General features: G+C 52.9%; 1 protein-coding gene across 1 annotated transcript; it reads left to right on the top strand.

The window, feature by feature from the left end:
- Positions 1-4,232: 4,232 nt before the first annotated feature.
- ITGA2B (integrin subunit alpha 2b) lies at positions 4,233-18,706 on the top strand. The gene is made up of 30 exons (XM_030295489.1): positions 4,233-4,462; positions 6,012-6,133; positions 6,222-6,319; positions 6,433-6,598; positions 6,874-6,923; positions 6,999-7,044; positions 7,138-7,266; positions 7,642-7,689; positions 7,844-7,887; positions 8,032-8,085; positions 8,222-8,274; positions 8,469-8,680; positions 11,406-11,588; positions 11,838-11,883; positions 11,983-12,087; positions 12,171-12,226; positions 12,320-12,471; positions 12,616-12,741; positions 13,134-13,201; positions 13,349-13,496; positions 14,719-14,811; positions 15,080-15,159; positions 15,480-15,560; positions 15,684-15,780; positions 15,884-16,036; positions 16,159-16,284; positions 16,760-16,873; positions 17,092-17,193; positions 17,408-17,524; positions 18,454-18,706. Exons 1-30 carry the CDS (start codon positions 4,275-4,277, stop codon positions 18,508-18,510), a joined length of 3,114 nt encoding a protein of 1,037 aa, XP_030151349.1. The 5' UTR covers positions 4,233-4,274; the 3' UTR covers positions 18,511-18,706.
- Positions 18,707-18,958: the final 252 nt, after the last annotated feature.

Below are 18,958 nucleotides of genomic sequence, written 5' to 3'. Positions count from 1 at the left end.
CCTACCTTCCTAACTGAGCAAAATCCCTGCCCAGAAAGAAGGAATGTTACAAAGTGAAAGTGAAGGACTCCTGGGTGGCTCAGTCAGTTGAGTGTCTGGACAACTCTTGATTTCGGCTCAGGTCATGATCCTGGTTAGAGTTCGAGCCCCACATTGGGCTTGTTTGCGCTGAGGGCACAGAACCTGCTTGGGATTCTTTCCCTCTCTCTCTCTCTCTCTGCCCCTCCCCCCTACTCATCCTCATGCGTGTGCTCTTTCAAAATCAATTTAAAATTTTTTAATTGAAAAAAGTGACTTTCTGAGCAGGCAAGGTGTGCCTACTGGCCTGTAGAGAGTGCTATGTGAGGGCATGTGCAGCCGATTCCAATAAGGGTTCTTTCAACCACCTGCCTCAGCCACCTATACTTGCAACCTGGAAGTACTCCCCTTTCTACACCCTGATGACTAAATCAGGCCTTGTTGACCTTCCCATTCTTATTTGTCAGAAATACCTTCACATCCCCCCACCCCCTTATCAGCTCATGTCTGAATTATTGCAGCATATTTCTGGCTGGGCTCAGAGTCCTATGCAAGCTTACTGGCTTTTCAGAATCTGTGTTGGGTTCATTTTATGTACTGCTTCCCAGTAAAATGCTAAGCTTGGAGAGGACACAGACTGATTTCTATACCTCCTTTTTTTTTTTAATCCCTTAGAATGTTTTACATAGAGTTGAACGCATAGTAAACATTTTTACTATGTGTTGAAAAATAGGAACAAAAAATAGGATTATGCAAGGATTAAACAAGGAAGCATCAAAGATAATGAAGGATTTTTCTCTATATATCCTCCATGTCACCTACCTCAGTGCCAGGCACATAGAAGTTCAGTCATTGTTGACTGAAGCCTTAACAGAACTCTGGATTCATTGAGCAATTCTAGGACTCAGGGTTGGTGAGATGGGAAAATGGGAGCAGTGTGTCAGCACTCTGCCTATTATCTCAGAAGGGAGATCAACCCAGCTCTGGCCCCAAAGGAACACCTGTGAGAAACAATTCTTGAATACCAAACTCTTTCGTTCCCAAATCTGATCCTTCACCTATTTCTAGTTGTAGCTGATGGTACAACTGTCCTGACAGCCATGCACCAAAGCTGTGAATTACTTTTGACACCTCCCTACCCCAGTGTTACTGATTGTGTAACCTCTGCTCTCTCTTTTGTTCCTATCATCAGTATCCTGGTTCAGACCTCACCACCTTTAACCAAAAGGATTGCAGTGGCCACCCATCTATCTGACCTTCCCGCTAAGTCCTGCGTTTCTCAGTTCCTTCTATCCACAGCCAGTGTAATCATCCAAAAGGGAGCACAATTGGTCAATGTATCTCTTATTCCCTGACTTTAAAAATCTTTGGTTCTCCATCTCCTACAGATTAAAAATTCAAATTCTTTGAGGCATTCAAGGACCTTCAGTGATTTGATCCTAGCCTTCCATTTCATTCTCGTGCCTCAGTCCTCCCCTTTGAACACCATACATTGAATCAACTATTTGCCTTTCCCTATAATTGACCTCTATGGTCTGCAGCTCTCTTTTCTCATGTTATTTCCTGTGCCTAAAAAACCCTCATTCTCAGACAAAAGGCACCACGGTGTACTGGTTAAGAACATGCAATAAAAAAAGGTGGGGCAGGGGGGGCACCTGGGTGACCCAGTCGGGTAGGTGTCCGACCTCGGCTCAGGTCATGATCTCACGGTTAGTGGGTTCGAGCCCTGCATCAGGCTCTGTGCTGACAGCTCAGAGCCTGGAGCTGCTTCAGATTCTGTCTCCCTCTTTCTCTGTCCCTCCCCCACTCGTGCTCTCTCTCAAAAGTGAATTAGGTGTTAAAAAAAAAAAAAAAAAAGATTTTAAGACTGATGGATTCAAGCCAAACATGTTTGAATCCTTGTTTTGCCACCCTTTGGCCATATAAATTTGGGCAATTTACCTAAAACTCTACCACAGTTTTTGCATCTATAAAATGTGCATAACAGGGGCGCCTGGGTGGCTCAGTCGGTTAAGCATCCGACTTCGGCTCAGGTCATGATCTCGCGGTCTGTGGGTTCGAGCCCCGCGTCGGGCTCTGTGCTGGCAGCTCAGAGCCTGGAGCCTGTGTCAGATTCTGTGTCTCCCTCTTTCTCTGACCCTTCCCTGTTCATGCTCTCTCTGTCTCAAAAATAAATGTTAAAAAAATTTTTTTTTTAATGTGCATAACAGTACTTATTTCATAGGGTTGTTATGAGCAGCAAAGATATAAACGACTTCACTTAGGCATAATGTTAGTCTACCCTTTCAAGGCATTCTTTACTGTCCCTCTGCTGCAGTTATGTGTGTTCGTGTCCTAATTCTGGGCTAACTTCTTTAACGATCCCTGACAGTTATATTTGTATCCCTCATCACTCAGTGCCTTGAGCAGAATAAATACCCATTAAATACTTCAGTGGGATGTGACAATATTGAGCTATGCAGTCAGTATACCACAGTAATGTAATACCATTTGGTTGAAGACCAGAAGAGGGTAGAAGGTAAGTATAGGACAGGGTTAAGTATTCATTCTAGCAAATGTATGCCTATCGTGAGCTTAGCACTGGGGATTCAGCAGTGAAGAAGATCCAGATTAAAGTTCAAGGAGGTTCCTCAGGGCGCCTGGGTGGCTCAGTCGGTTAAGCGTCCGACTTCAGCTCCGGTCATGATCTCATGGTTCGTGGGTTCGAGCCCTGCGTCGGGCTCTGTGCTGACAGCTCAGAGCCTGGAGCCTTTTTCGGATTCTGTGTCTCCCTCTCTCTCTGACCCTCCCCTGTTCATGCTCTGTCTCTCTCTGTCTCAAAAATAAATAAACGTTAAAAAAATTTTTTTTAAGTTCAAGGAGCTTCTAATCTAGTAAGGGAGAGGACTTTGAGTTGTGGGCCAATGTGGTGAATTACAAGGGGAAGGGAGGAGCTGGAAGGATGGCACAGGATAGTTGGGCAGGATAAGATAGGTGGTGGTTAAGTTTGATTAGAAAATATAGAGCAAAAGGAGGACGTGGCAGTCTTCCTTTACCCCTAGCAGATCTTTTGAATTTCCTTCCTGAGAGCCTGCTTTTTTGGGGGAAGACCTACAGTGCCAATAAGACTTGGCACTACTCTTCCTGTCATCCAGAGAAAATTGCCTTGCCTTTCTGCTCAAAATATTCCTTCTCTCCACTGTGTGACTCCATGTTTGCATCTTTCCTCCTCAGTGCATGCTTCCATTCAGTCTGTCTGTCAACGACACATACTACACGTTAGGCTCTCGGCTAGGCCCTGGGGCTGCAAAAAGGAACCTTGTTCTCAAGGGAGTCATGGACACAATCCAGTGAATGGACCATGACTAAACAGTGTGATCAGTGCTGTTCCCATGTGTGCCAACTCCAGGGTGCCAGCCTGAGGAGCTGAGGGAGGTGTCCCCTAGGCAGGGAGCCCACTAGAATCAAGTCTTGATTGGACAAGAGCTCTGTCACCCAAGAAAGAGGGAGGGTCTGCCTTCAAATGAATAGCTGGCATATAGTCCCAGAGCCTGTGAGCCAGAATATCCTGGACTCCACTCTTTCCCCATCTCCTTTCCCCTTTGGCCAAGATCCACTGGCCACACATTTCGCCAGCACCAGCTGCACTGCTGTGGCCACATTAAGATGTGGCCTGAGATGGAGGGAGAGTGAAGAAGCTTGCTACACCAATATGGCTGACCAAAGCTCTGGAAGCAGGAAGTGGGTAAGTGCCTTATCCAAAAGGATATAAAAACCTCAGTTCTTATCAGGAGACAGCAGCTTCCTTCCTCCTTCCTCCACCTCTGACCAAGTCACACTGGGCGATTACAATGTAGACAGTTGTGGGGGATGGGGGAGGAAGGGCTGTAAAACAGAATGGAGGCGTATGGATCAGTTAGTTCATGATTACCCCAAGCAGATAGGAATGGTGGCTCAGACTAGAATGGTGGTAGTGCAAATGTGAAGACTCAAGAGACATAGTTGAGAGGCAGAACCAACAGGACTTGGTGATAAACTACTCTCAGGAAAAGGGAGGAGTCATGGCTTTCAGCCATTAGCATCCACCCCCAGGGTGGCTTCACCCCCTTTCTGGCAATCCAAGAAACCATATGTATCCAGGGCTTATAGCCCTTTCCTCTGCCCACTGCTCAGCAAGTGAGTTCCAGTTTGATAAGAAAAGCTTTCCGGTGGTAGAGACTGAAAGGAAGAGGAAGAAGCTAGCCCATTCCTGCCTAGGAGGTGGTGGGAGAAGGAAGATGGCCAGAGCTGTGTGTCCACTTCATGCCCTCTGGCTTCTGGAGTGGGTGCAGCTGCTCTTGGGACCCGATGCTGTCCCTCCAGCCTGGGCCTTGAACCTGGACCCAGTGCAGCTCACCTTCTACACAGGCCCCAATGGCAGCCACTTTGGGTTTTCGCTGGACTTCTACAAGGACAGCCGTGGGAGGTGAGCCCGGGAGAAGTTTGGGTGTTGGGAGAGAGAAGGATTCTGTGCCCCCCTCACTGCTTCTGTGAACCTCAAGCTCCCCATTTGTGATAGAGGTTGAGCAAAGCGATTTCTAGGCTCTATTCAGACTGAGTTCTTTTTAGGAATACTGGCAGAACTGGCTCAGGTAAGGGTGTCAGGGAGGGGCACCAAAGGGGAGGTGGGCACCAAAACTACAGCAAGAACAAAGGCAAAATTTGATGCCTTAATTTTCCCGCCAAGGGTCAGTTGTATGACCTACTCCACGCTCACCCCTTAAAATACATTTATTAAATTGACTTGCAAAACCGTGAAATTGTCTACCCACTCCACCTTGCTTTTCTACTCTATCCACCCCCATCCCCATCAAAAGTATAGATATTTTGAAAAGAAACAATAGAGCATTAATGGTTGGAATTAATCAGCTGCAAAATCAGACTTCCAAGATTAGAGTCCTGGTTCCTTGTCTTTATAGTCACTACCCTGCACTAGTTACTTATTGTGTGTAGTAGATGCTGTGATGCTCACCTTCGGGGAGTGGGGATGGCAGATGGCCTTCAAGTATCTGCCTCTTGGGGAATTTTCTCTGCTGAAGAGTCACCTCCCCCAAAGTCAAGTCCCCTTTCCAATGTGGCCTATAACCAGTGACTGATCATGAGGAGTGTGGAGGGAGGAGAGAGGTGTAAGGAAGGGTCCGATGTTCTCACCTCAACTTGGGATGGTTCTGAAGGGTTCTTGTAGCTCCAGAGCTCCCAGGGTGCTGGCCCGTGACTGTCACTGGGCCTGAATCTGCATTTGACTCCTTTCTCTTCCCATTCTTGCTTCTTTCCCTTTGTTTCTACAGATATTGGCTTCATAGGTATTACTTAATAAACATCCTACGAGATGAAAGAAACAAATTAATACTTTTTTTTTTTTAGTACTTGTTATGTGTTATTTGGCTGGCACCATGCAGAAATGTCCCTCATACATTTATTTCATTTACTTCTCCTGACATTGATTGGTAGGTATTGTCCCCAGTTTATACATGATAGAGCTATTATTTGAACCTAGATCTACTAAGGTCCTCAGCAATATCAGTACCTCACTTTAGAGGTGCCCAGTAGCCTCCCTAATTCTTCACCATTGAAACTACTTCTCAGGTAAAGGTCTTAAGCTCTAGGGGGCATGGAAATCCCTGGCTTTCGGTGTGGGGCGTAGAGGTGGGGTATATGGAGTTCGGATGATGTGCAAAGCTTAGGAGGTGTTTTTCAGAAAGGATAACAAACTCCTCATATTCAAATCAAACCAAACGGTTATAGTACCAGATTTACCTTTAACTCACTAGGTTACTTTAGGCACGTGATTTCTCCCACTGGGAGGCAGTTTGGCCATAAAAGGTTGGGCTCCACGGTCTGTGATATCTCGTTGAGGAAAGATGACCCAGTGCCCTCCAAGGCACACAGCCCTTCCAGGTAGTGCTCTCAGCGCAGGTGCCGGGGCGTGTGGTGCCCGGGAATCCGCGCCACACTCACCCAGCTTTCCATCGCAGCGTGGCCATCGTGGTGGGCGCCCCGAGGACCCGGGGCCGCAGCCAGGAGGAGACGGGCGGCGTGTTCCTGTGCCCCTGGAGGACCGAGGGCGGCCAGTGCACCTCGCTGCCCTTCGACCTCAGTGAGTCCTGCTCAAGGAGGCAGAGGGAGGGGTTACAGGGAGCGTGGACAGCCGAGCTTCAGCGCCCCATCCTTCTTGCGCCCTCCAGATGATGAGACCCGACACGTAGGCTTCCAAACCTTTCAAACTTTCAAGGCCGGGCAAGGACTGGGGGCGTCGGTCGTCAGCTGGAACAACAACATTGTGGTGGGCGCCGCGGAACGGGGCACAGAGAGCAGTCGTGGGCAGGGACACGTGGTGGGGGGCGGGGGGGAATCCGAATCCCGCCCGTTCCCCACTCTCCTGTGGTCCTGCTCCAGGCCTGCGCCCCCTGGCAGCACTGGAACGCCCTAGAAAAGACAGAGGAGGCTGAGAAGACGCCCGTAGGTGGCTGCTTCGTGGCTCAGCTCCAAACCGGCTACCGCGCGGAGTACTCGCCCTGTCGGGCTAACACCATGAGCCGGGGTTACGTGACAAATCCCTTTAGTGAGTTCAGCTCTCCGTTTTGTCTCCGTTCCCTGACGGCCACCTAGCTCCCTCCTTCACCTGATACCTCCCAAGCGCCCTCCAAGCCCGGCTTTCAGTCCGGCATCCCCGTGGGCCCAACTCCTGGGCCTAGCTTCTAGCCCCGCCCCGCCTGGCTCAGACTCAAGGCCACGCCTCCAGATTAACCCCGTGGCCCCGCCCCTACCCCGCCCCAAGCGCCCACGCACAATTCTTGACCCGCCCCCTCGCTGACCCCTCCTCTTTGCCTTCTCTAGCCGAAGACAAGCGCTACTGCGAAGCGGGCTTCAGCTCCGCGGTCACTCAGGCGAGTAGGGAGCATAAGCGGCGTGGGGGCAGTTCCCAAACAGAGCCCCTCTCACCTCCAGGGTTTCCCTTTCAGGCTGGAGAGCTGGTGCTTGGGGCCCCTGGCGGCTATTTTTTCTTAGGTACGTGCCCATCCGTACACCTCCCTCCCTCCTCTTGGCCTGGGGAGACCCCAGTCGTCGCAGCCCCCACACCCGCTGTCCCTCGCGCCCTAGGTCTCCTGGCGCGAGCTCCTATTGCCGATATCGTCTCGAGTTACCGCCCAGGCACCCTCTTGTGGAACGTGCCCGCCCAGCGCTTCTCCGCAGACTACAACAACCCAGTGTACTTCGACGGCTACCGGGGTAACCCTGGCCCCTCCCTTCTAGACTTCTCATCCCTCTAAGTATCACCGCCCCCTCCGCCGGTCAGGTCCTGCCCCTGCGGGAGCGCCCTCAGTCCAACCCCCCTGGCCAACTCCAACCCCAGAGGCATCGAAGGCGCCTCCACTCTCTGCTCCCACAGTCTCCCCGCCGACCGCCCAACTCCCATATGCCCCACCTCGCCTTCCCCGCCCTGGATTCGCTGGGCCGCCTAGGGCAGGTCTTGGCCTCTCGATGGCCTCAGTTTTCCCATCTACGCGATGCAGGGTTTGGGTCTCTGGGTCCCCTTCTTCCTCGCCCTTGGCCCCTCTCCCTGCTTCACCCTCCCAGAAAGAATAATTCGTGCCGTGTCTTCAGGGTACTCGGTGGCCGTGGGCGAGTTCGACGGGGATATCAACACTACAGGCAAGAAATCCATTTAGGGGCAAAAGTTGGGGAGCCCAGCCCGGGGAGGAGCACCTCCACTCCCCGCCACGAAATCTCCCCTGGGTGGCAGAATGGCGGGCGGGAGGTGGGTAGGTTGGAAGGACCTCATTAACTGGGGTCCGGCTCTCCCTAGAGTATGTCTTAGGCGCCCCCACCTGGAGCTGGACCCTGGGAGCGGTGAGTGCCCCTTGTCCCGCCACCGGCATCCCAAAGCTCTCGGCCCCATTCCTCAGCCTCACAAGCCCCCTACGCTCCCCCCCCCTCCCTTTCTGCCCTGGAGCGGGAGCAAGAATGATGAGCGCCTGGGCGTTGTCCGTGCAGGTGGAAATTTTGAACTCGTACCACCAGACGCTGCACCGGCTGCACGGAGAGCAGGTGGAAACCGGTCCCGGTGGGGGGTGGCGGACGCTGGGGAACTAGAACCCTAGAATATTCCGCGGAGCGTGGAGGGCAGTGTTAAGAGAAGGTGCCGGCCTGGGGCAGGAATTAAGTAAGCCTCGTCTTCCTGCAGATGGCTTCGTATTTCGGGCACTCGGTGGCCGTCACTGATGTCAACGGGGACGGGTGAGGGGCGCCCCATCCCTACAGACTTCAGTCCCCTATTACCAGAGAGGTTGACTGCTCTCGGTCCCCTCCTTTCCTCGCCCGTTCCCATGTGACCACCGAGGGGCGCGGAAGGGCGAGAATGAGCGAGATTTGGCCCAGGCCCGCAGCATCCCTCTCACCCACCCCCACGGAACCGCCCGTCTGGCCTGCAGGAGGCACGACCTGCTGGTGGGCGCGCCACTGTACATGGAGAGCCGCGCTGACCACAAACTGGCCGAGGTGGGGCGTGTGTACTTGTTCCTGCAGCCTCGCGGTCACCACCCACTGGGCGCCCCCAGCGTTCTGCTGACGGGCACACAGCTCTACGGGAGATTCGGCTCCGCCATCGCGCCTCTGGGCGACCTCGACCGGGATGGCTACAACGGTAAGGGAAGAAAGGTGCCCCACTTGCTGCAGAGGGGTTAACAGCCGCAACAAAGACTGTGGGTTTAAGAGTTGAAAGAGATCAGTTAGGATTTGTTTGCATTGGTCTAGGCAAGAGATGGTGAGCACTTGGGTGTGGATTTCGGCAGTAGAGTTAGAGACGGGTGACTTCACAGATATCCAGAACCTGGACTTTTGGGACTTGATGGGTGACTGGATGTGGAGCTAAGAGAGAGGGAGTCATTGGTGGAGAGGGGTATTGGTGCCTTCACCACCTGGAACTCAGACCAAGCAGCAGGTCTGGGAAGGTGAAGTGGGGGGCAGAGATCAGCAGCTCAGCGCTGGGCCTTTTTGACCTTGAAGGGCTTGGGAGCAGTAGGCAGACTTCCAGAGAACAGTTGGGTTCCCCATTCCCACCAGAGCGGTCTGAGTGAGAGACAGAGGCCTGGGGAGGCTGGATGAGGTCCTGGGCACCTGTGAAGTGAGAAGAGGCAGAGGACAAAGCCCTGGGGAGCAAGAGCATTTAGGGGACTCCCAGATGAAGTGAGTCTGGAAAGGAGACAAAGGAGTGTCCAGAGAAGTAGTAGATCCAGGAGGTCTGATGGCCCAGAACTCAAAGGAAGAGAGCCCTTTGAGCAGGAGGAAGGGGATCGGTGATTTCAGATGCTGCTGAAAGGCATACTTAGATGGAGCTGGAGAAGTATCCATGGACTTTAGCAAGAAGGTCATTGGTGACAGCGGTAAGAACTGATTCAGGGCCAGGTAGAGACAAAAGTCAGAATGCCAGGGGGCTAGGTATGAATGGAAGTGAAGAATTGGAGGCAGCCAGTGTAGACAGCCCTTTCAGTTTGTGAAAGGAAAAGAAAGAAAGAGAAAGAAAGAAAGAAAGAAAGAAAGAAAGAAAGAAAGAAAGAAGAGAAGAAAAGAAAAAAGAAAAAAGAAAAGAAAAGACAAGAACAAGGAGAGTCCTGAAAGGAGATGAGGGTCAAGGGAAGGCTATTTTAATTTCAAAGCATATGGAGTAGGTTGAATGTGGAGGGAATGATCTTGTGGGGACACAGGGTGGGGAGGGAAGTGAGCCGGAGGAGGGTCCCTATGATGGGCCACAGAGAAGACCGGGCTGAGATGTTTAGCCTGGTGGCAGGGTAAAGGAAGGCAGAAAAGCGGGTTTGGACTGATAGCACAACAGTTGGGCTGCTTCTCTTTGTGAAGGAAGTGGGGGGCTGGGAACTTGACAGAATGAAGAAGGTTTGAAATAGGCGCTGAGCAAAGTGGGGGAGGGGGCTGAGCAGTGCCCCCTCGGAACAGTTGGGCAGTACCTCCATCTCCACCTTCCTGGTGGTCAGGAATCCCTGGGGCCCAATCTGGTGAGGTCTGGCCAGGTTTGCTGAGGACTGGCAGTGGGTGGGGCAAGATGACTGAGGATATGACAAGGGTGATCGAATGGTCGGAAAGAAGTAAAGAAAGGAAGGTGCTAAAGATCAAGAGAGAATGGAGGCCCAGAGTCTGGGCATGAGACTGTGGTCAGAGTGGTCTTATATGGATGAATTCTGTGTAACTCAATCAGAAAAATCAATTGGAAAAAAAAAAGAAAGAAAGAAAAATCAATAGGTTTTTTAAAGTTTATTTATTGTGAGACAGAAAAAGCATGGGAGGAAAAGAGAGGGAGAGCGTGAGGGAGGAGGGGCAGAGAGAGAGAGAGGGTGTGTGAGAGAGAGAGAGAGAGAGAGAGAGAGAGAAAATCCCAAGCAGGCTCTGCACTCTCAGCGCAAAGCCTGATGCCAGGCTCGAACTCACAAATCATGAGATCATGACCTGAGCCCAAGTAGGACCCACTGAGCCACGTGGGCACCCCAATCAATAGATTTTTAAAAGAAAAAAAAAAGCTGCATAGAAAACAAAGTCAGAAGACAAAGGAAAGACAGTTAAACATATATATAAAAGATCTTAATTCTTGTCACATGTAAAGAACTCCTACAAATTAATAAGATTATGATGATTAACAAATACATCTTCAAGAGTGATCTTACAAGTTCTTAGTGATGACAAGCCCATAGTGTGGCTCTGAGTTTGCATGGTGGAATTGAAATGGGGTGAAGGTCCCTAGGGGAAGAGGGAGCCATTTCTTCATTGGTCTTGATTATTTACTCTTCTGGGACTCAGTTTTTCCATCTAAAATTAGAATAATAATGCCTGGGGTGCCTGGATGGCTTGGTTAGTTAAGCATCCAACTCTTGATTTTGGCTCAGGTCATGATCCCATGATTCGTGGGTTCAAGCCCCCCATCAGGCTGTGTGCTGACAGCTCGGAGCCTGCTTGGGATTCTCTCTCTCCCTCTCTTTCTGCCCCTCCCCTGCTTGTTTGTGCTCTTTCTCTCCCTCTCAAAATAAATAAATAAACCTAAAAAAAAAAAAGTAATTTCTCATAGTCTTTAAAAAATAATGGGAATAATAATGCCTAATTCAGGATTAAATGAAATCGTGTCAATAAATTTTCTCAATAGCTATCAAAGGCTGCTACTGTGTTTATAATAATCCTAGTTGATGGGTCTCTTTTGTACTCACTCATAAACTCCTGGAGGGGCAGGACAACTGCTTCCTTGCACCAGACTTTTGTATCCCTCTCAAGGTCTCCTGCCGTCTGCCCAGAGAAGGAGCTCAGGGCTGCCTGGATAAGAAACAAAAATTGGAGAAAATTGTAACAAACAGCCCCTCCCTTTCTTCCAGATGTTGCAGTGGCCGCCCCCTATGGGGGTCCCAGTGGTCGGGGCCAAGTGCTGGTGTTCCTGGGTCAGAGTGAGGGGCTTAGCTCACGCCCCTCCCAGATCCTGGACAGCCCCTTCCCCACAGGCTCTGGCTTCGGCTTCTCCCTGCGAGGTGGCACAGACATCGATGACAACGGATACCCAGGTGCCCCTGGAATGCCTCCGGCTAGCCAGGAAGGGCCCTTGGGCACTAGCTGGACATGCTGAAAAATACAGTCAGGGGCCTATGCCCCACTGAGCGTCTGACCCCTCTGTGGGGCTGGGAGGCCAGGGGAGGCCAGGCGAGGCCAGGCCAAAACTCAGTGGCGGCAGTGGTGTGGGAAGCTCTGGGAAAGAGGTGATGAGCACCCTTGCCCCCTCTAACTGCTGATTCTGACCCCTCCAATATCTATAGACCTACTGGTAGGAGCTTATGGGGCTAACCAGGTGGCTGTGTACAGGTGAGTGCTGGCTCTAGGGGCGTGGTGGCGGAGGGCCCACACCATCAGAGGATACCAATTCAGGAGGGGATAATGGCAAGCATGCCCCCATCCCACCAGAGCTCAGCCAGTGGTGATGGCCAATGTGCAGCTGCTGGTGCAAGATTCACTGAATCCTGCTGTGAAGAACTGTGTCCTGCCCCAGACCCAGACACCAGTGAGCTGGTGAGGAGACGGAGGGCAGGGCCCAGGCAAGGTCTGGGACCTTGAGGGATCCTAGCCCCTGAGCCCAACTCATATCTTTGCAGCTTTAACATCCAGATGTGTGTAGGAGTCACTGGGCACAGCATTCCTCAGAAGCTGCGTGAGTGTCGTGGTGGGGACAGGAGGGAGGTGGTCCTGGGCTCCCCTGGAGGCTGGCCAGGGAGACTCTGACCCTCCCCGCTCGCCCTGCCAGCCCTACACGCTGAGCTGCAGCTGGACCGGCAGAAGCCTCGCCAGGGCCGGCGGGTGCTACTGCTGAATTCTCAACAGGCGAGCACCACCCTGCATCTGGACCTGGGCGGGAGGCACAGCCCCATCTGCCACTCCACCATGGCCTTCCTCCGGGTACGCCAGGCTGGGGATGGGCCGGGCTGGGTGCGCCAGCCTGTTCGTCCAGCCCCGGGGCACGGGCTGAGCGCTGTGGGTACGGGGGTGGTCAGTGGGACACGTATAGCAGGGTGCACAGTCTGACTCTTGTCCCCTCCCTAGGATGAGGCTGACTTCCGGGACAAGCTGAGCCCCATCGTGCTCAGCTTCAATGTGTCCCTGCAGCCCGAGAAGGACGGAATACCCCCCGAGCTCGTGCTTCACGGGGACACCCATGTCCAGCAGCAGGTGGGGGTGGGCGGGAGCAGGCAAGGGAGGTGCAGGACCCCTGCTCAGGGTTAGGGTTAGTGTCGAAGTCATAATGTGAACCCCACAATCTTGACGTCACCTCCCATCTGTGCTGTCACGCCAAACCCTAATGAAAAACCTCCAAATCTCAAAATTCCCTAAACCCCAACACAGGTCCCAAGTGTTGTTGATATTACCTCTAAACACTGACAAACACATGAACCTTGATGTCACCATCCTGACATCGTCCCAAACCCTGATGCAAATCCCCAAGCCCTGACGTCAGCTCCAAACTCCTTTTCATTCTTGGACCTAATTCCCTAAGTTCCGATGTGACCCTCAAACTTCCCACACCCCCAGCTCACCCACACATCTTGACATGCCTCTTTTAGACCCGCATCATCCTGGACTGCGGAGAGGATGATCTGTGTGTGCCCCAGCTCCAGCTCACCGCCAACGTGTGAGGAGGCCGTCTGCCCTGTGACACCCCTTCGCCCCCCCCCCCCGGGGGGGGCCTGATACTCTGTCCTCACCCCTTCCCGGATCCTGGGCCTGGACCTAGCCTCCTCTGCTTTTTTTTTTTTTTGTAACTCCTTTGTCCTCACAGGATGGGCTCCCCACTCCTCATTGGAGCTGACAATGTGCTGAAGCTACAGATGGATGCAGTCAATGAGGGAGAGGGGGCCTACGAGGCCGAGCTGGTTGTGCGCCTGCCCCCAGGTGCCCACTACATGAGGGCCATCGGCAACATTGAGGTGAGGCCCCACCCAGGGGCATTGCTGGGGACCTGGGAGGTGCAAGAGCCTTGACTCTCATTTTCCACCTGAGACCCCCCCCCCCACTTCTCTTATGCATTGCTGTAAAACTGATTTTTTTTTTTTTTTTTTTTTTTTTTGCTAATGGCATAAAATCCAAGAGCTCTATTATAAAACGCAAACCCCAAATGGCTCAGGTACGAAATGTTAGCAGAAACTTCTGTTAACATTTGGTGGATTTCCTTTCAGTCTTTTTTCTTAGCATCCACAGACACTTAACATGGGCATGTATTTATTTTTTATTTTGTTGATGTAGTTTCTAACAATGGAAGCATCCTGTATGTAATGTTTTTGTATTTTTATTTCCCAAAATTTCATTAAAAATAATAAGTTGCCCAGGGTGCCTGGCTCATTCAGTTAAGCAACCAACTCTTGATTTGCGCTCAGGTCATGATCTCATGGTTCATGAGTTTGAGCCCTGCATCAGGCTCTATGCTGACTGTGCAGAGCTTGCTTGTGATTCTCTTTCTGCCTCTCCCTCTCTCTCTCTCAAAAATAAAATAAGTAAACTTAAAAAAAAAAATGATCAGGCACGGGGCGCCTGGGTGGCTCAGTCGGATAGGTGTCTGACTTCGGCTCGGGTCACGATGTCATGGTTCGTGAGTTCGAGCCCCTCATCAGGCTCTGTGCTGACAGCTTAGAGCCTGAAGCCAGCTTCAGATTCTGTGTCTCACTCTCTCTGTCCTTCCCTCACTTGTGCTCTCTCTTTCTCTCTCTCAAAAGTAAATAAACATTAATAAAATTAAAAAAAAATGATCAGGTGCTACTGTGAGACACAAGGAAGAACGTGACAGTCCCTCAGACTCCCACCCCAAGGCACCCCTCTCTGCACCCTTGCACACAAGTCTCTTCCAGACTTTCCAAGGGAGCTTAAATATATATGGGATGCTCTGCAACCATCTTCTTTCTTTTTTTAAATTTTTTTCAATGTTTATTTATTTTTGGGACAGAGAGAGACAGAGCATGAACGGGGGAGGGTCAGAGAGAGAGGGAGACACAGAATCCGAAACAGGCTCCAGGCTCCGAGCCATCAGCCCAGAGCCCGACGCGGGGCTCGAACACACGGACCGCGAGATCGTGACCTGGCTGAAGTCGGACGCTTAACCGACTGCGCCACCCAGGCGCCCCAACCATCTTCTTTCTTAAAACTACCTTCCTGAAGGGCTTTGAGAGACTCATCTGTAACCAGAAGAAAGAGAATGAGACCAAGGTGGTGCTGTGTGAGCTGGGCAACCCGATGAAGAAAAATGCCAGGGTGAGGCACAAGTCGTGGGTGCTTGGTCTGCTCCACCAGAGGCTCATACACAGCCGAGCTTTAGGGGCTGGGTTTGGAGTCATATAGCCCCGGGCTGGAATCCTGGGCCTCACACTCCCTGCGTTCTTGGGTGAGTGACTTTCCCTCTCTGAGTGGGCTTCTGAGATAACAATGGTGACTTGGAGGATGGAAACTGGAGGCCACATTCAGGACAAGGCTGCCCAGAGTGGGCATTTGGGCCGTGACTTTGGCCCTCCCTCTCTCTCAGATAGGAATCACGATGTTGGTGAGCGTGGGGGACCTGGAAGAGGCTGGGGAGCATGTGTCCTTCTGGCTGCAGATCAGAAGGTATGGGCAGGGGAGCATTCCTACCCACCACCCTTCCCCTATCTGATCCCGATGCAGAGACCCTGACATGCTCTCCTTCCAGAAGGGTCTTTTGGGATGCCCGCTCTTCAGACGTCCTTGTTCCCTTTCTTCCCCCAGAGACTTGTTTCTGAGTCTTGGAGCCCTAGAGGAAGTTCTTACCCAGGTCTAACTTCAGTGTGGCATGCTGCCTGTGGAGTTAGCGCTTCCTGAAGCTTCTGAAATTCTGGCCCCATCCAGAGAGTTCTGATGTTCACTGGGCTGGTGTCCCTGACATGCTTCTCCTGTCCCCTCCCCTCCAGCAAGAATAGCCAGAATCCAAACAGCGAGGCTGTGCTGCTGGATGTACCAGTCCGGGCAAAGGCCCACATGGAACTGCGAGGGTGAGACCAGGGGTAGATCAGGGAGATGGCGGGCAGCACCCGAAGGTTCAGAGGGCCTGGGGGGGGAAGCCCTACAAGCAAGTCAGGTGCTCAAGCTCACCCTGGGGGCTTGGGCCCCTGCAGGAACTCCTTTCCAGCCTCCTTGCTGATGGTGGCGGAAGAAGGCAACGGGGAGAACAACTCGGACAGCTGGGGCCCCAAAGTTGAGCACACCTATGAGGTACCAAGGACCACCTGGGACCCAGGCTGGGGTGGGGGGTACCCAGGAGCTACGCACTCACTAGGTGCTGAGCTACCTAACATCTGCCATCACCACCCACCAGCTCCATAACAATGGCCCCAGCACTGTAAGTGGCCTCCACCTCAGCCTTAGCTTTCCCAGCCAGTCCCAGCCCTCTGACCTGCTCTACATCTTGGATATACAGCCTCAGGGGGGGCTTCAATGCTCCCCACAGCCGGCTCCTAACCCCCTCAAGGTGAGAGCCTGGGTGGAAGAAACAGCTATGGGTGAGGCCCCAGCCCAGCAACCAGGGCCCCTCTGGGAGGGTGGGGAGATGATCGGTGCTCAGGACCGACTGACTGCTCTTTGCCTCCCCAGCTGGACTGGGGGCTGCCTACCCCCAGCCCTTCCCCCATTTACACGGGGCATCACAAGCGGGAACGCAGACAGGCCCTCCTGCCAGGGTCCAACCAGCCCTCCAGGCTTCAGGATCCAGTTCACCTGGTGAGCAAGCTCTGTGGTCTGCAGCTGGGGCTTCTTCCCTGGGGCCCAGGGGACAGAGGCTCTGGGAAGCAGGGAGAGCGGCTGGCAGTGTGATGTGGGCTTTGGGTGTGCCACCTTGGTCCCACGGAACACTCCAAATGAATATGAAGGGTTGAGCTGGTCTTGTGTCTGGGCCGGGTGGGAATATTTGAATTTTCAAAGGTTCCTGGTACATTAAAGAAAATGGAGAAATGCCAAAGCAGAGTTACAAAAATTCTGGGTATTGAACACTATATGATGACCCACTTCTTCTCGGCCCTTCCTCGCATTTCTGGAACGATGTGAGCAACCCCATTTAGAGACAACGTCAGACGCTTGAATCTGAGGCCCTTCCTGAGAGGGAGCCCGGAGCTCCCTGCCCCCCTGCCCCTTCCTGTTGTTGGGTCCTTGGGGTGAGGGGTCAGAGGGGCTGGGAACTAATGACTCATCCCCTTAGAGCTGCGACTCAGTGCCCTGTACAGTGGTGCAGTGTGAGCTACAGGAGATGGCACGAGGGCAGCGGGCCATGGTCACGGTGCTGGCCTTCCTGTGGCTGCCCAGCCTCCAGCAGGTGGGGGCAGATGCTGGAGGGCGGGGCTTTCTGGCGGTGGGGACCAAGTTTGTTCTGGGGAGAGATAGGGCATGGGGGGGGGTGTGGTGAAGAGAGAGGGAAGGCAAGGCTTATTTTCGAGGAGCCAGGCTTAGGCTCCAAGGTAGCGGGGAGGCTGGGGCCAGGACTCCTACAACCAATAGACTCATGTAAATGGCTTTCACCCCCACCCCATTCAGAGGCCACTGGATCAGTTCGTGCTAAAGTCAAAAGCTTGGTTCAACGTCTCCTCCCTTCCTTACTCTGTGCCCGCCCTCAGCCTGCCCAGTGGAGAAGTTGCGGTGAGTATAGACCCATGGTGGCAGGGGACAGGAGCCCTGCAGGACCCACTGTCTTCCCAAGTGTCTGCACCCTGCAGGATGGGGGCGGAACACCCCTGGGTCCGAGGGGCGGCACAGGTAGGTGGCTGGCTCAGAGATGCGCATCCCACAAGTTTGAGTCTTTGGGAAAGACAGGTGTCAGGGTGACTGAGAAGACACGTGGGTTTGCCCTCAGGTCGAGACGCAGCTGCTTCGTGTCTTGGAGGAGAGAGACATTCCAATCTGGTGGGTGCTGTTAGGCGTATTGGGTGGCCTGCTGTTGCTCACGGTCCTGGTCCTGGCCATGTGGAAGGTAAGTCCTGAAGGGAGAGTGGGGTCCCCAGGAGGGCACACAGTTGGCCCTGCCCTACCTCACAGGGAGGCAGAGAGAGATGGTGACTTAGGGTCCATTCACATCTCTACCATTAGAGTCTCATTCTCCAGAGGACCTCTTCCAGGGCACAGACCTCTGAGAGAGGTGGCCCCTGAAATCCTAAGGCCTTTTCAGTCTGTTCCCCACTGACAGGAAGAGTCACAGGGAGTGAGTCTTGCCTTCAGGAATTCCCTGGCTGCTGAGGAAGACAGGGCTCACCTCCTCCTGACTCTGTCCTTCCCCCTGACTGAGGTGGGAGACCCGGGAGGCCCTGGTGGGTCACTTCCTCCTCTGTGCCAGGAGGGCTGTTCTCAAACTCGCTCAAGTGTTCAAGCTCTGGGAAGCCATGGTACTTTTAGGGAAAATCATGCGTTAAGACTTAAAATCATCAAATACATATTGTGTGCTAGAGTCACAGAGAGATACACAATTGCCAATATTTAAGAAAAAGTCAAGAGTGGGGGTGCCTGGGTGGCTCAGTCAGTTGAGTGTCTGACTCTTGATTTCGGCTCAGGTCATGAGGTCACAGTTTGTGGGAATGAGCCCCATGTCAGGCTCTGAGCTAACAGCGCAGAGCCTTCTTGAGATTCTCTCTCTCTCTCTCTCTCTGCCTGCCCCCCTCAAAATAAATAAATAAACGTTAAAAGAAAGGATAAAAAGTCAAGGGAAAAAAACAAAAAAGCAACTCGTTACATGTATTCTCTCTGAGTGGGGACGGCGGCCACCTGTGTTGGCAGTGGGATCCGATTCTGTGCTGGTCCAGGGACAGGACCTCGTGCCTGGCTGCTTTCTAGAATTCTTCCTCAACTGCTGCTCTGGGGCCCACCCATCATCTTTACACCCTGTCCCCGGCCCTTGTGCGCCCCCAGGCTGGCTTCTTCAAGCGTGTTCGGCCACCACTAGAAGAAGATGAAGAGGAGGAGTGAAGGGGCAGCGTCGCTGTGTCCTGGGAGCGTCCTGGGAGGAAGGCGGCAGGCGTGCCCGCCCCTCCCCTTCTTCAGGGTGCACCCCCAGCTCTATGGGTTGGAGCTGTCCCCTAGACACCCGATGTTCTCCCCTCCAGTGAGAGCTGGCCACTCCCTTCCCTGCTGGCAAATAAAGAGGCTGAGCCCCAACCCCCAGCACGCTGTCTCCTCTTGGCTCAGTGAAGAGAAGGGCACCGGGCATGAGGTGATGTTTGGAGTGAGGGGCTGGGGCTGGCAGAAGGGTGAGTGGAGAGTGTCTCTGCCAGGCAAAGGTGGCATATTATCATCTTTGGGGAGTGCCTGGAAGTGGAGAGTGGGGTGGAACAGGGGAGAAAGGGTGACAGAGCTTCCAGGTGATACTGGAGAAAGATGGGATGTCTGGGTGGCGTGGAAATTGGGGGCATCGGAG

The sequence above is a fragment of the Lynx canadensis genome, chromosome E1 (assembly GCF_007474595.2).
Source record: "Lynx canadensis isolate LIC74 chromosome E1, mLynCan4.pri.v2, whole genome shotgun sequence".
Classification (NCBI taxonomy): domain Eukaryota; kingdom Metazoa; phylum Chordata; class Mammalia; order Carnivora; family Felidae; genus Lynx; species Lynx canadensis.
Note: the sequence above shows the minus strand (reverse complement) of the source record. Positions and strands in the feature narration are given on the sequence as shown.

Coding starts and splice junctions, on each gene's coding strand:
- ITGA2B (XM_030295489.1), top strand. CDS start 4,275: ATGGCCAGAGCTGTGTGTCCACTTCATGCCCTCTGGCTTCTGGAGTGG. Junction 12,227..12,319: donor CAGCATTCCTCAGAAGCTGC/GTGAGTGTCGTG, acceptor TCGCCCTGCCAG/CCCTACACGCTGAGCTGCAG. Junction 14,812..15,079: donor CGATGAAGAAAAATGCCAGG/GTGAGGCACAAG, acceptor CCTCTCTCTCAG/ATAGGAATCACGATGTTGGT.